At 51.1% G+C, this 16,162-nt stretch overlaps 1 protein-coding gene across 2 annotated transcripts; it reads right to left on the bottom strand.

Annotated features, from left to right (window-relative positions):
• Positions 1-12,468: 12,468 nt before the first annotated feature.
• On the bottom strand, positions 12,469-15,393 carry LOC120396516. Of its 2 annotated transcripts, none has more exons than XM_039521482.1 (2): positions 15,239-15,393; positions 12,469-14,773 (listed from the first exon to the last, which is right to left on the bottom strand). In XM_039521482.1, exon 2 carries the CDS (start codon positions 14,671-14,673, stop codon positions 13,477-13,479), a length of 1,197 nt encoding a protein of 398 aa, XP_039377416.1. In that variant the 5' UTR covers positions 14,674-14,773; positions 15,239-15,393; the 3' UTR covers positions 12,469-13,476. The 2 variants fall into 2 exon arrangements, with proteins under 2 accessions (XP_039377416.1, XP_039377417.1); XM_039521483.1 differs by having other exon boundaries at positions 12,469-14,770.
• Between the last annotated feature and the right edge of the window lie 769 nt (positions 15,394-16,162).

Here is a 16,162-nt window from a genome sequence, read left to right as displayed (position 1 = left end):
CAACTGGGGTGTAGTTCTTGGCACTGGGACTTTTTTCCCCTATAGTCTGAGCTATCCCCCTCGCTAGATTCCACCAAGAGATTTTAATGAAACCCCGACAGAAATGTACCTGGCCCTGTTCTGTATTAGCCACTACAAGCCTGCAGCCCACCTTAGAAAAACACCACTTAATTCCTGGCCAATAAGTGGTCCTTTTTTGGTGCCCTATACAGCCTGGCTGGGGGAGGAGGTTTGTGCTTCCTCGGCACCTTCCATCGCAGGATCTTGCCGTGCTTTACAAACACTATTTGCTTTAGTCTTTTAACGTGTCTTGTGAGTTACAGCCATAGCACTGTTCTCATGTGACAACTGGAGTATGTCAATGTGGCTTTCCTTGGCTGTCCTATTTCCATGGTTGAGCTTCTAGGGCAGCGGTTCTCAACCTATTTACCATTGTGGGCCACATATGCAGGTCTCTGTGTCATGTGGCCACATCTACACAATATATATACTACCTCTATGGCTCTAAGGATGTCACATGGGCCGCAGCTATGTGCTGATTGGGCTGCAAGCAGCCCACATGTTGAGAACCACTGTTCTAGAGGATTGTGCCTCTTTACCTGTATAGTGATCTAACATTTCCCCCACGCCCACCTCCTGATCTATCCCCTCAGCAGCACAGCCCCCTGCCCCCCTCCAGTGAGTGATTTATTCACTCCAGCATGTTTATTCCCATAGAGCCGTAGCTGTACATGACTGGCCGACCAGTCTACCTACCTTCCCCCTGCTTGATGCCGGACCAATGTTTGCATCTGGAAGCAGTGCCTGTTTGCTTTTTTTTTTTTTAGGTGACAAATCTGAGAAACTGTCCCAGATTGAGGTGTCATTAGAGGAGGTTTTGGAACAAATTGATAAACTAAACAGTAATAAGTCTCCAGGATCTGATGGTATTCACCCAAGAGTTCTGAAGGAACTCGGATGTGAAATTGCAGGACTACTAACTGTAGCCTGTAACCTATCATTTAAATCAGCTTCTCTACCAAATGACTGGAGGATAGCTAATGTGATACCAATTTTTTTAAAAGGGCTCCAGAGGTGACCCTGGCAATTACAGGCCCGTAAACCTGACTTCAGTACTGGGCAGACTGGTTGAAACTATAGTAAAGAACAAAATTTTCAGACACATAGATGAACATAATTTGTTGGGGAAATGTCAACATGGTATTTGTAAAGGGAAATCATGCCTCACCAATCTACTAGAATTCTTTGAGGGGGTCAACAAGCATGTGGACAAGGGGGATCCAGTGGATATAGTGTACTTAGATTTTCAGAAAGCCTTTGACAAGGTCCCTCACCAAAGGCTCTTAAGCAAACTAAGCAGTCATGGGATAAGAGGGAAGGTTCTCTCATGGATTGGTAACTGGTTAAAAGATAGGAAACAAAGGGTAGGAATAAATGGTCAGTTTTCAGAATGGAGAGAGGTAAATAGTGGTGTCCCCCAGGGGTCTGTACTGGGTCCAGTCCTATTCAACATATTCATAAATGATCTGGAAAAAAGGGTAAACAATGAGGTGGCAAAATTTGCAGATGATATAAAACTACTCAAGATAGTTAAGTCCCAGGCAGACTGTGATGAGCTACAAAAGGATCTCTCAAAACTGGGTGACTGGGCAAGAAAATGGCAGATGAAATTCAGTGTTGATAAATGCAAAGTAATGCACATTGGAAAACATAATCCCAACTCTACATATACAATGATGGGGTCTAAATCAGCTGTTACCACTCCAGAAAGAGATCTTGGAGTCGCAGTGGATAGTTCTCTGAAAACATCCACTCAATGTGCAGCAGCAGTCAAAAAAGCAAACAATGTTGGGAATCACTAAGAAAGGGATAGATTAGACAGAAAATATCATATTGCCCCTATATAAATCCATGGTACGCCCTATTTGAATACTGCATGCAGATGTCACCCCATCTCAAAAAAGTTGTACTGGAATTGGAAGAGGTTCAGAAAGGGGCAACAAAAATGATTAGGGGTATGGAACAGCTTCCGTATGAGGAGAGATTAATAAGTTTGGGACTTTTCAGCTTGGAAAAGACAACTAAGGGGGGATATGATAGAGGACTATAAAACTGGTGTGGAGAAAGTAAATAAGGAAGTGTTATTTACTCTCTCATAACACAAGAACTCAGGGTCACCAAATGAAATTAATAGGCAGCAGGTTTAAAACAAACACAAGGCAGTATTTCTTCACACAACGCACAATCAACCTGTGGAACTCCTTGCCAGAGGATGATGTGAAGGCCAAGATTATAACGGGGTTCAAAAAAGAACTAGATACATTCATGGAGGATAGGTCCATCAATGGCTATTAGCCAGGATGAGCGGGGATGGTGGCCCTAGGCTCTGTTTGCCAGAAGCTGGGAATGGGCAACGGGATGGATTACTTGATGATTCCCTGTTCTGTTCATTCCTTGTGGGGCACTGGCCGCTGTCGGAAGATGGGATACTGGGCTAGATGGACCTTTGGTCTGACTCAGTGTGGCCATTCTTGAGCTCAGCAATCCAGGAGGCAGAACAGGTCAGTGCTCCCTGCCCAGTCTCCCACCCATTCACCTGGCACCTGACCCTGCAAAGCCCTGGAAAACAGTCACTTTCCAGGAGTTATCTGGCTACTTGCTAATGTGTCAATTCCCCCTCCCCCTTGTTTTTAATCCATCTCAGAGTTTCTCTTGCGAAGCAAGATGCTCGGTAGGAGCATTGCTGACCTGAACCTCACATTCCCAGGAGTTAAGGCTGTGATATTGCAGAGCCATTTGCTTTGGGGTGAAACTCCCCCACTCTAGGACTCCCAGCAGGCTGCAGCTGGGGCCATCCACCTCCACCCCAGCTCCAGGGGAGACCTGGCCAGGCTGCCCACTCACCAAGTAGAGGGACAGTCTGTAACTTCAACCTGCCTTTTTTCTCTTCCAGGCTGGCTCTAGTTCTCAGGCCCCTGGGATCTGCTTCCTTCCAGGCACAGCAGAGAGATCCTGCGCTACCAGGGCAGGCCACTGCAGCCTGCTTTCTCCCTTTTCTGTTCCTATCCCCTCCTTCAGCTGGGGCATTTCAGGTAGATGTGAGACAGAGCCAGTAGCAACTGCTCTGCCGGTTGCATCAATACCCCTTCATGCCCCGCCCCGTCACAAAAGTTGTAGCCCCATCAATGACCGTGGTCTTTCCAGAGGTCACCAAAAGGCCATCAGTCTCTCTCATGGGACTTCAGCCACCTGTGTGCCCTTTTGAGCAACAGTCTTCCAAGAATTGTCCTCCCCAGCCGTAACAGTGACATCCAGTTCATTCACCCTGCTTGCCAGCTGAGTACAGGCAGAAACCCAAATGGGCCGTTGCCATCAGGGCCCCAGAGCATCACAGTCGAATAAGTGACGAGTATTATCACGATTTCTTCTGTCAGGCAGCCACGTTGGCTAGCAGGTCTCTGCTTTGGGGAAGTTAAGGTCACTGATTTCATTTAACAGGTTTTAACCAAGAAAACTATGGAAAATATGTGAGCCAGACACCGACCCTGCGACCCATGTCCACCCCCATGGCACAGCACTGCCAGCCAGCAATAGAAGCATTTTGCAATACTGTTGGGCTTGGGAACAAGGATTTGCTAGACTGGATCAGAACCAAACTCCATCTAGCCCAGTCTCCTGTCTCTGACAGTGGCCAACACCACATACTGCAAAGGAAGGTGTAAGAATCCAGTAGCAGATGTGGGATAATCCATCCTGGTCTCGAAAAGTGAGCGATCAGCTTAAACCCTGAGGCAGGAAGTTTAACATCCCTTCCATCTGGAGATCTCAGAGCACCTCATGAACATTAGAATTGCCTCAAACCCACAACTCAGGGACAGCTCCTTTAGGGCCAAGCTATTAGCGTCTCAGCTTAGCCATGATAGCTCCTTCCATTGGGCTCCCCTTCCAGCTATTGAGCCCGGCTGGAGGAGACCGTGCTTACAGATCACCACCAGATCCTTTCTTTACCTAGCCTGGGTCTGGGATGGGGAGACATTACAGGAACCCCCACTTGTTGCCCTTTTGCCCAAACATTTGCTCTCATACAGCGATTCCTCTTTCTGGAGAGACTCCATGGCTGCGCCGACCTAAAATCATCTAGGAATCTCCCCCATTCATTGACACTCTGATGCAGAGGCGAGAGATAATAGGATTTACGTACTCCATTTAGCCTGCATTAGTGAAGGTTAAATATACGTGGCCACAAATTTATGCACAAAGCTATATGGCCCCTCTAATTGAGAGATTAATGGGCTGCTGCTGAGCGTAGCTCCAGGTTTATTAACATGGAGTCTGTTCATCTCCTGCCACCTGCTGAAATCAACAAGGGGCACTAAGTGCCTGGTGTTTACTGCAAATTAGGGGGAACTTCGAAGTGGTGCACTCTAGGAGGCTGGCAAAGTGACAGCTCGCGCGAGGAAACCAGTAACCCCGAACACTGGAGCCCAGGAAATGCTGGCAGAGAAAGGCCTCTTGGCCAGCTGGAGGAGGGTAGGCAGCGCCCTGCTCTGTTACTACCCAGCTACCCCTTTGTTGAAGCTGGGAGTGGGGCTGCATGACTGCTGCTCTCTATGCAGCAGGGCAAGGGCCAGGATTGGAACTGGAGACCTGACTAAGCCAGGTTTAGTGGAAAGGCTCCTGCGGCAGGTCTGTCCCCCTGTGGCTCTTTGCTGCTCCTCAAGGCGCAGTGCAGGGCTCCTCATTTTGGCTGGCTAAGAGGCTCTTGCTTCCTAGTCCATTCCCTACTGCCAAACCCCTTGTCAATCTCCCGCCTGGACAACTACAACCCCCTTCTCTCTGGCCTTTCCACCAGCCACCTCGCTCCCATCTGAAATGCTGCTGCCACCCAGCTTTCTCATCTGCTGCTCTGATCATATCACCCGCACCCCCTCCCCAGGCTCCACAGCCCCTTCTGCATCAAAGTCCTTGCCCAGTTCTGCCCCTGCCTGCATTGGTCCCCCACCACTCTGACCCTGTGGGCCACCAGTACACCTCCCTGCCATGCCCCTGTTGTTTCCTTACCCCTCCCCAGAGCACGCTGTGACCCCCCTCTGCACTACCTCCCCTTCCTCCTTTCCCCATAGGCCCTGAAACAATCCACTGCTTCCTTTCCAGCAATCAAAAAACAACTGAAACATTTTTCTAAACTAGGAGCCAACAACAAAGCCCATAGGTTGAGTCTGTGATTACCTCCCTCCCTCCCTGGTATAACCTCCAAGCTCCTCCAGTTTATCATAGTCAGCATAGTTTATACCGATGGTTCTCAAACTTTTGCACTGGTGACCCCTTTCACACAGCAAGCCTCTGAGCATGACCCCCCCCCATATAAATTAAAAACACTTTTATATATTTAACACCATTATAAATGCTGGAGACAAAGTGGGGTTTGGGGTGGAGGCTGACAGCTTATAGCCCCCATGTCACCACCTCACAACCCCCAGTTTGAGCACCCCTGGTTTATATGTTCTTCAGGACACAGGCCTGCTGAGTCAAGCGCCCTATGGCACTGTAGCTGCATATTAAAAAATAAAGCCAGCAGAGGCTTCCCAGCTCCATCAGTTGAGTCGAGGAGGCCAGTAGGAATATGCCTAACTCGAACTGGCCCATGCACAAAGCCACAATACCCTGCATTCGGGATCTCAGTGCAATTTCTGCACATTAATGGTGTCAGCCAGGAGCCAGGGAAGCCCCCTGTGTCACTTTCCGACCTTAGGGGGCATCTCCAGCAACACAAACCCCTATTCACAAGGAACTAAAGCTAATCTGACCGGAGCCAGCAGGAGGCAATGAACACGGTGTCCCATGGTACTGCTGCTAGAGAGGGCACTTTTCAGAGCAGAACAGCATTGCAATACACCTTGCCTTTGGTCTGTGAGGCTTGTTTTACTCATTGAACATGTCAGATCCAGTTAGCAAACAGCAGGATGGACCGTGGGGGAGTCTATGGTTTCTTTCAGCCCAGTGGCTTGGGAAATTTAACACTAGACTGGGCAAAATACTAGCAAAAAAATAGGCACGGAAGGGGAGATGGATTGCACGACCAACTAGGTCAGTTTCATATCTATCTTCAATGCTTCAGCTAAAGCCAACATTGCTCTTTTTGTTATGCTACAGCTCACGTCAATCCAGCTCAGAGGAAAGGGTCTATTAGCAATTTATACTATTTCTGCAGCCACAATAAAAATGTTATAGACCCGGCACAAACAGCTGCAGAGGCAGCACTGGCTGGTGGTTAGAACAGAAGTCTGAGGATTTGAAGACCAGCGTTCATTTCTGCCTAGGACTCCCTTTGTAACCTTGAGCAGGTCCCTTATCTCTCTGTGTGTCAGTTTCCTCTGTCAAACAGCAACAATAACTATCCACCTTAGTAACGTGCTTTGAGATCCCCAGCGGGAAGGTGTTGTGTAAAGGCCAATTATTGTTACTAGTATTTGTGTCCTGTTTTTTAGCAATAGACTCGTGGAATACATCTTCTAAGGTATTTAGAAGGGGAAGACAACCCCAACCCTATTCCAACAGCTGGAGGGGGCATGAATTATATTTAATGTAGACTGCAAAGACCCCTTCCTTCTTTTTATGGGGGGAGGGGAACACCCAGCACATTTTGGGGCTTTTGGAAAACAAATACTAACGACTGAGCGCATTCTGTTTTGCAGTCTCTTAAGTTCTGTGGCAAAGCAATGGTGCCTCCCTCAGCGTGGGATGCACAGAAGACATAGCCAGGGGAACTGTGACTTGACACGCCAGGACAAGCAGCATGGACAAATAGTGAGGACACTGGGCCAAGTGTCATGAGGATCTGGGATCTATTCCTGACTTGCTGGGTGACTCCAGACAAGTCACGTCACCTCTCTGTGTGACTGTAACATGGAGCTGTTCACCCAAGGTGTTCCGTAGTGTGCTTCATTTGAGTCAGGATCCCTCACCTGCCACAAAACAGCCCTTTAAATTAACATTTTGCTCCCCTTATATTGTTGTGTAGCTCCTTCCTTTCCCCAGCATCCAAGCTCTTAGCAAACACAAATGAACTATGCCTCTCTGCTCCTTTGTACAGATGGGAAAACTGAGGCACAGAGAGGGAACGTGACTGATGCAAGGTCATTCAGCAAGTCAGTGGCAGAGCTGAGAATAGAATCCAGGAGTCCCACCTTCCACTCCCCTGTGCTAACCACAAAAAGCCTCCCATCAATTCCTTTCCCTACCTTTCTCCCTACAGAATGGGTAGTGCTGCATTAGAGATCTGGAGGCCATTAGCTACCCAGCTATATCATGCTTTACAAACACCCCACTCCCTGGGAGACAGGTACGCCCATGTCCATTTTACAGATGATGAAACTGAGATTAAAGTGACCTGCCCAAGTGAGTTAGGGGCAGAGCCGGTAGATCCCAAGATTCTTAGTCCCATGCTCTGACCATCAGATCATGCTGCCCCACTGTTGCATGTAAGCATGGAAATTCTTTCTGCTATGAGCACCAGCATGAAGGGTCTCTCCTGCAGCAGTCTGCTAGCAGTGCTCTCTGAAGAGCTTCGGGTTGCAGCGAGGAGGTTTGGAAGTGAACAGAGGTGGAGTGCAAAACAGCATTCTAAAGCTGGAGCGACTCCTCATTGCTGCATCAGTTCATACCTTCAAGGATATACATAATTTCTTAGCATGCATGGACAATGCACCATCAGCCTGTGCCCTATGCCCAGCAATTGCTGGGAGAAAGAAACAGCTGAACTGCATGTATCTAAATTCTGCTCTGGCACACGAATGTATGTCACTGATGCACTGTTTTGGGAAGCAATTGTTGCTCTCTAGTCAAATCACTTCCAAGAGAGATTCCGGCATCCTGACCAAGCCAGCCCTATAATCCTTCATTTCTAGCCACCTCAACTGTAGGTGAGAAGAATCTATTAGTCAGTGCTGAGGCTGCCCAAGAAACGATCAGCTCAAAAATATACGAGCGGAAAAGGTGCTTGCTAGGAGGGGAATCCCACAAGACATCTATTGATGCTTCAGGTTTAGGACATAAGCAACTTTAATTCAGCTATGGATACTGAGGATTATAATTTCCAGAGTGTTTCCTATTGATGATCAATGCAGGTTAATTTAATTACATTTCTAGTCACCAGGAAGAGGTGTGGCAAGAACCAGCTGAGAGGAGTCTGAAAGGCACTCTCTGGTTTGAGAAGCCCCTACCTTGTTTAAGAAGCACAGCCTTGTGGGTAAGGCACAGGGAGAGTCAGCACATCTGGTTTCTTGGGGAATTGAGCCAAGCTGCTTCACTTCTCTCCATCTCAGTTCCTCCGTGCGTGGAAGGGACCAGTACTGACCTAGCTCCTAGGTTAGACTGTTCATGTCTGTTAAGTGCTTTTGAGTTCCTGATGGAAAGAACAGTCGAAGCACTAAATGTATTTATAGTTAAGAGACAGCATCATTCTCAAGGTTGTAGCACTGGTAGCAGTGCAGACTGAAATGCAAATGAGTGAATGCTAAGAGGACTGTTTGTTAATGTCCTCACCATTTCTGTAGATTATAAAAGTGACAAACATGTAGGCTCCCAACAAAGCCTAATACAGTGAGTGCTGGTGATTAAAACAGTAGCCTGTATAACTCAAGTGTTAACATGAGCCATTTGACATCTGATCAATAATACAGATGCTTCATTGCAGCACAATTCTATACACAGATTGTGCATACAGCACAGCTGAAGACAAGCACTGGATTTCTCTTCTGACTGCTGGAAAGTTGAGGTAGCTATTCATTTGATTTGGAATGCAATTAGTGGGCCAGATTCTGACTTCACTTACGCCACTGGAAATGTAAAATATCTCCTCCGAAGTCAAGAGTTATTCTGGATTGACACAAGACCCAAATGCAACCTTGTCTGCGTGTAGCTAGGGAGCATTATTCAGTATTTATAACCAAAACTACTTCAATGACACGTTTTTACTTTTAAATATTCAGCCCATGGTTAGCAAGTAACATTGAAATGCTCCTTTGGTTCAGAGGGAACCCACTAACCCCAAAGAGGTTTGGGATGGAAACACAGATACAGCTTGGCAGCTTCAGGCCTAAAATCTGATCATTGATTTAGCTGTTTAGAACTCACCTGGACAGGGGAGAGCAATACCGTCGGGATCTATCCCAGCCTAGGCCGATGTAGAAGATGGACTAGCTGCTCTCTCCAATCACCGAACTTGATACCAGCTTAAAAAAGAAAGATGCTCACATAGTCCACATGTTTGTGATGCTATGAGTGATGGTAACACTTCCCATCCAAGCCCTTAATTTTCTGGTGAAAACGTTCCATTCTGGGTTGAAATGTTTCATTTTATTCTCAGCAAAGAAGTGATTTACATCTGGTAAGAATTGCTTTCAGAAGTTTTGGGAAACTTAAAAAAAAAAAAAAACCACAACTCAGTGGATTTTTTTTAAACTTAATTCACATCTGAAATTTTAAAAAGATCCTTCCAGTCCTGAAGATTTTGTTTGCCAGAGACTGGGAATAGGCAACTGGGAATGGATCACTTGATGATTCCCTGTTCTGTTCATTTCATCTGAAGCACCTGGCACTGACCACTGTTGGAAGACAGGATTCTGGGCTAGATGGACCTTTAGTCTGACCCAATATGGCCGTTCTTATGGTTATTTAAAAAAAAATGCATTAAGAGCAGAGAACAGACGCACCATAGAACTAATCCTGCACTGAAAGGGGCTTTGTAAAATCCCATTGTGCTGTGATCACAAAATACAAGGCCTAATGCTCACAGCAGCACAGCACTGGGCTTTGAGAAGGGGCTGGATGATTCAAGGAATTTGTAATGAGACACACGGCCTCCACTTGTAGAGCACCAGTTCACATGACCCATACCAGGTAATGGCTTCAGTGATGAGCTAGGGGCTATGCATGTTTCTGATGCCCAGTGGCCTAAGAGAAGGAAGTTGTTTCTCTGTAGGGGGAGGGATAGCTCAGTGGTTTGAGCATTGGCCTGTTAAATCCAGGGTTGTGAGTTCAATCCTTGAGGGGGCCACTTAGGGATCTAGGGCAAAAATTGGTCCTGCTAGTGAAGGCAGGGGGCTGGACTCGATGACCTTTCAAGGTCCCTTCCAGTTCTAGGAGATTGGTATATCTCCAGTTTCTAAATGGCATCACAATCTAAACCCTCCCTGGCAACTACACTCAAGAGAGCAAGATGTAAAGGTGCCTAGACTCTTCTCGGGCCCCTAAAGGCGATCCCCCGTCCAGGGTAACAAGGGGGATTTTACACTGCACTGCTCGGAGCAGAGCTGTCCAGGAACAGAGGACTTCAGCCTTCAAAGGGGCTGGTGGGGAGCTCTACCTTGCAAGACACAGCACATCTGGAGTGCCTGGCTGCTTCCGACCACACACACCGAGCTGTGTGTTCACACAGGTCACCACAGAGCTCAGGGAAGCGCAAGTGCTGCACCCTCGTTCCTCAAGCAGGGTGCGTCTTTTCCAGGAGCGCACCCCAAGAGATAGGACACTACAGTGCATTCAGCAGCCCTTCTGCCTGCACCAGCACGGGGGGAACGAAGGCAGGATGGCCTCGCGCCCTCGGGGAATGGTCAGACTGATGAGGTCACGCTGGCACTGCAAGCAGGACTTGGCTACCATGTTCCAGTACATGAGCCAGAACTGCCTCGCTCGTGGACTGTTGTGTCTGTACAGCACCTAGCACAATGGGGTCCTGGGCCCCGCCTGGGCTCTGAGGCACTACGGGAGTACAATGCTGCCTCTCCTTATCCTACAGTGTGACCAAACCACAACCCCCCGCCAGCACAGCTGTGTGCAGGAGGAACAAAAACCACCGTCACTCTGGGCACATCACTGATGCACCCATGGCCCTGGGATCACGTCAGGCTGCAGAGCCCCACAGGTCCAATCTATTCTGTACTACAGAGTTTCTTATACTGCGCTCGTCATTGCATCTGAGCGCCTGCCGGAGTGCATTAAGCAACATGACCACACATCTGTAATGCATTCACTCTCATCCTCTCCCTGCATGCAGGGGAGCGTTTGGTTTTGCACAGATACACACACGCTGCAATAGGTTTATGTTAGAGAAGGCAAGGCACTGTGCTCAGAGCGGACAGTGGGGTGGTTTGGGGTGGTCCTTGGTGCCTGGTTTCATTCCATGGGCTCAGAGTGATCCCCGAGGAGGCTCTGTCTCCTGCACAAACGAGCTTCATCCTCATTGTTGTGAGTCTCATGGTGCCAGAGGAGTGGAGTTGTCAATCAGGATTTGCATCCTGGAGCTTTAGGTTCTTTTAGATACCTTGGGTCCAGGCTAGGACGATGAGGACCAGGACCTTAAACTTGATTTGATGTTCTTTGGGAAGGTGGCACAGTGAGCAGAGGACAGGAGTAACTGTTCCTGGCAGCCAGTGTTGCTAAGGAGACATGCTGCTGTGCTCCCTATTATCCTCATGGGCCCCCTGTGGGGATGGAGATTGAAGCGCTGCTGGCACAGAGACAAGCTGAGCTCCTGGGGCTTGTGGCGGGGAGAAAGGCTGAGAGAGAGGGAGCGACAGGAAAAGCAAAGCAAGTTTTCAGGCATCAGAAAGTGGCAGGAGACACAGGAGGGCCCCACTCATTCAACTGAAGGTACAAACAGATGTGGGGTAAGCCCCTGATTATTTAATTGTCTAACTGTAGGGCCTAGGAGCCCTAGTCACGGACCTCAGTGTGCTAGGTTGGACAAACCTTTACTTGGGTCAGTTGAGCCAGAGGCTTTTGGCTCAAGCCTCCTGAGGGAAAGAGAGCAGCAGAGACCACACATGGGAACAGGGGCGGCTCCAGACCCCAGCACGCCAAGCGTGTGCTTGGGGCGGCATGCCGTGGGGGGCGCTCTGCCGGTCGCCGGGAGGGAGGCAGACGGCTCCGGTGGACCTCCCGCAGACATGCCTGCGGAGGGTGCGCTGGTCCCGCGCGGCTCCGGTGGACCTCCCGCAGACATGCCTGCGGAGGGTGCGCTGGTCCCGCGCGGCTCCGGTGGCCGTGCGGGACCAGCGCACCCTCTGCAGGCACAGCTGCGGGAGGTCCACCGGAGCCGCGGGACCAGCGACCGGCAGAGCACCTCCCGCGGCAAGCCACCCTGCTTGGGGCGGCGAAATGTCTAGAGCCGCCCCTGCATGGGAATCACCCCTGCCAGCATTTGACAACGAAGCTCCCTCTTCCCCAGCCACTTGTGCAGTTTGAACGCCACATGCATCTAGATGCCCTCCTCAGAGGAATAACTCTGGGTCTGCCCCCTCATCACAGCCTATGAAATGGACCACCATGGCCCACAAGAAGCATCACCGCTACAAAGCCAGGATTACACATATGCTCTCTCCAGGCTAGGAAGAGGCTACTAGGAAACTGATTCAACCATTAGTAAGAACTCCTGGCCCAGTGCAGTTAGAACAGACTGACAAGAGATGGGGCTCTGTTAATTTTTATTAGGGTCAACTCAGGACTTGACCACCAGCATCACAGGAACCAGCTGAGAACAGATATGGTCTGAAGAATCAGTCAGGTTATATCTCAGCATAACAAAGTAAGGGGTGCCTTCTGCTGGCTGGGAAATGGCAAACATCCATGTGCCTCCGCTTTCTAATACTACTTTACATTTTGGCAGCACCTAAGTCCAAGGGTCAAAATGCCTCACCACCTTCCCAGAGAGGTAAGTTAGGCTTATTCCCATTTTAAAGATGGAAACTTGAGGTTCCTAACTCGAGACCCCTTGGTCCTGATTTTCAGAGCTGCTGCGCTCCTGCAACTTGCAAGATAGTTCGAGTCAGGCACCCAAAATTAGAGGCTGCTTTTGAAAATGAGTCTAAGTAACATTTCCAAAAATAATGATAGTGACTGGAAAAGAACCCAGGAAACCCAACTCCCCTGCACTAACCAGCTGATAACACTGGCCAGCTAAGAGCATGGAACTACCCTGTGAATGCATCAGGCAGAGGTTTGTGGAGGTCAGAGCTCAAAAGGTTACCAATTCCATCTTCACTTCTGCATCTGCGCATACAGACAACCAGGGCACCCGTGTCTGGCTGCAGCTGTGTGATTTTACTATGTGCAGTACTCAGAGCCCTTCCTGTTACGTAAGGAGCACAGGCCATCACTTATGGGCCATAAAGTGCACTTATAAATGAAAACCTGAGATCAGCTGTGGGGAACAGAACATTTACTCTGTCTTGGTAGAAGAGAAAAACAGAGTGTTCTTCTCTCTAAACATCCCTCAGTCAGCCTCCCATTTTGAGCAAACTGGGCCCAGATGCAGCCTCTCCTGAAACCTGACAGATGCTAGGCCCAGAGACACACAGGCCACCTGGTCCCTCCCAAGGCAAACACATGGTCTCTTCATGCTCTACACCCCCTCCAGTGACACCATTAGATAAAGGAGAACTTGGTTCTCTTGTCTGGTCCCTTCACCATCAATCTTTACAGTAACCACGTGTCCGAGTGCTGAACACAATAGCATGATTGCAGCAGCAAGGCATTCAGCTCCTTGTATGTCTGCTCCCGCCAGTGCGGCAGCAACACCTGGTTGTTGAACACCCGAAGGTTGGGTGTGCCACTCCGTAACAAGCTATACAGACAGGACCAGCGACTCTGAAGAGCCAGCCTAGTCCTCCGGTTCAGGATGATGCCTCGAACCGTCTTCTTGATCCTCAGCACCCTCAGGGAGGGCAGGTCGAGGTGACAGAACACCAGGCCACGGCTCTGGGACACGTCCAAGTACTCCAGCGATCTGGATTCCAGAGAATAGGAGATGCCCAAGTCTTTGACTGGCACCAGCACATGAAGGATGAGAGTTTTGAGGTTGGGCAGGGCTTTGGTGAGATCCTGCATGATCTCTGGGCAAACCCCTTTGAAGCTCCAGAAGTATTTCAGCTCCAAGGTGTGAAGCTGCTGGAACTGGGTCAGCATGGCAACTGAATATGCAGACCAGTCAAAGGGCAGCTTCATCCTGGTGAGCTTTGGGGATCTCTGGATAAACTTCTCCAGAAGTGTCTGGAAGTTGCTGATCTGGTCCATTTTGATCAGGCTGACCTGAGTCATACTGCAGGTGCCTGGCGGGTAGAAGTCTGGTGGTTCCAAGTGAGTCAAGGTCCAGTTGAGCTCCAGCTCCTGCAGCTCCCCACAGTGGACACTGTCCAAGAAGCGTGAAAGGAAGTCAGCCCATTTGGTCTTCTGGTCACCCAAATCAAAGCTGGCCCTGAGGACTAGCAGGCTAGCGCTGCGAGAGGTCAGGTGATAGGCATACTGGTGGACCCACTCTTTCCACCTCTCAAATTCTCTGGCAGAAACCAGCACCAAATCCATGCCTGACTGGAAGGCCCCCAGTCTCATGAAGTCAGCCACCCTCCAGAGCCTGGGGGTGCGGATCAGCTTGCTCCAGGCTTCACAAACCAAGGCAGCTGTGCACTTCTCCACCTCCGAAAGGAAAGAGAAGACATGGAGCTGACAGTCCACTGGCAGGAAGCTGAAGGGAAAGTAGTCTGGGCTCCTAGTCCTGCGACCCAGCTGTATGCGACACCCTGAGCCAGCCCTGGCCATGACTGGGGTTCCCGCAGCAGTGACCGCAGCCAGCTGAGGGGGGCCTGCACGCTGACAATGTTTCCTTTTCCGAGGCATTGTGCCCAGCCAACCACAGGCCAGGCCCACCCAACAGAGGGTAAGTGGCAATGATGCTCAACTAGGCAGGTCCGAGGGAGGCGTGGCCGGCTGAGACCTGCTGAGAGAGCATGACACCCTGTTACACAGCATGGACCAGATACCCCCATCAAACCCCAGCTCCAAACTTCACAGCACCCGGTGCCTTGCAGCCAGATGGCTCCTTCGCTCTGGGATGGGAGACCACGGCCTCCCTGTTGCCTTCCACCTTCCTCTCTGGATTGCTACCCATTCCCCTCCCCCAGCCCTACCCCCAACTTTCCTACGACCGCCATCTCCACCCCCACCCCACCCCACCCCCGGTCAGTACTGCCTTCTGCCCTCAGCCCCCCCAGCAGAGCCCTCCCCCAGCCCCCAGAGCAGCCCCTCCCCTCCCCAGCCCCCAGAGCTGCCCCTCCCCCTCCCTCAGCCCCCAGAGCAGCCCCTCCCCTCAGCCCCAGAGCAGCCCCTGCCCCAGAGCAGCCCCTCCCTCAGCCCCAGAGCAGCCCCTCCCCAGAACAGCCCCATATCCCCTCCCCCCACCTACCTTCTCCCCGGGCTCTGAACGGCTCCTCCCCTCGCTGCCCCCATTGTTACGGGCTCTTCCGGGTGCACAAACCACAGAGCGGGGCGCTCCCTATCAACGTCATCAAATAGCGACAGGGGCCGGAGCAGCGGAGAGGCGAGGCCAGAGCGTCCCTCCGGCGCTCCCCCCGCCCCCTGCTGGCGGGCCTCGGAATCGCCCGCCCGCCCACAGCGGAGGGAGCCAAGTTCCCCGGTGCGGGGAGGGGCGGGTCAGTGGGTCCCCCCCCACTCTGCAAGGCGCCTCCCCAGGCTCCGCCCCGAGCTCCGTGATCCCCGACGCCCCCGCTGGCCAACTTGCTAATTGCAGAAAACCGAACACCCTCACCCTGCCCCGCCCCTTCTCTGAGCCCCGCCCCTTCCCTGAGCCCCCATTCCCACCCCTTCTCTGAGCACCCCATTCCTGCCCCTTCTCTGAGCCCCGCCCTCCTCTGAGCCCCGCTTCGCACCCCTTCTCTGAGCCCCCATTCCCACCCCTTCTCTGAGCCCTGCCCCACCCCTTCTCTCAGCCCCCATTCCCACCCCTTCTCTGAGCCCCGCCCCACCCCTTCTCTCAGCCCCCATTCCCACCCCTTCTCTGAGACCCCGCCCCTCCTCTGAGCCCCCATTCCCACCCCTTCTCTGAGTCCCGCCCCACCCCTTCTCTGAGCCCCGCCCATTCCCACCCCTTCTCTGAGACCCCGCCTTCTCTGAGCCCCGCCCTCCTCTGAGCCCCCATTCCCACCCCTTCTCTGAGCCCCCATTCCTGCCCCTTCTCTGAGCCCGCCCCGCCCCTTCTCTCAGCCCCCATTCCCACCTTCTCTGAGACCCCCTTCGCACCCCTTCTCTGAGACCCGCCCCTTCTCTGAGCCCCCTTTGCACCCTTCTCTGAGCCCCCATTCCTGCCCCT

This window comes from Mauremys reevesii, linkage group 2 (assembly GCF_016161935.1).
Source record: "Mauremys reevesii isolate NIE-2019 linkage group 2, ASM1616193v1, whole genome shotgun sequence".
In the NCBI taxonomy this organism is placed as follows: Eukaryota; Metazoa; Chordata; order Testudines; family Geoemydidae; genus Mauremys; species Mauremys reevesii.
Note: the sequence above shows the minus strand (reverse complement) of the source record. Positions and strands in the feature narration are given on the sequence as shown.

What these genes read in the sequence shown, in the direction of transcription:
- LOC120396516 (XM_039521482.1), bottom strand. Translation starts at nt 14,673, where the DNA reads ATGCCTCGGAAAAGGAAACATTGTCAGCGTGCAGGCCCCCCTCAGCTG.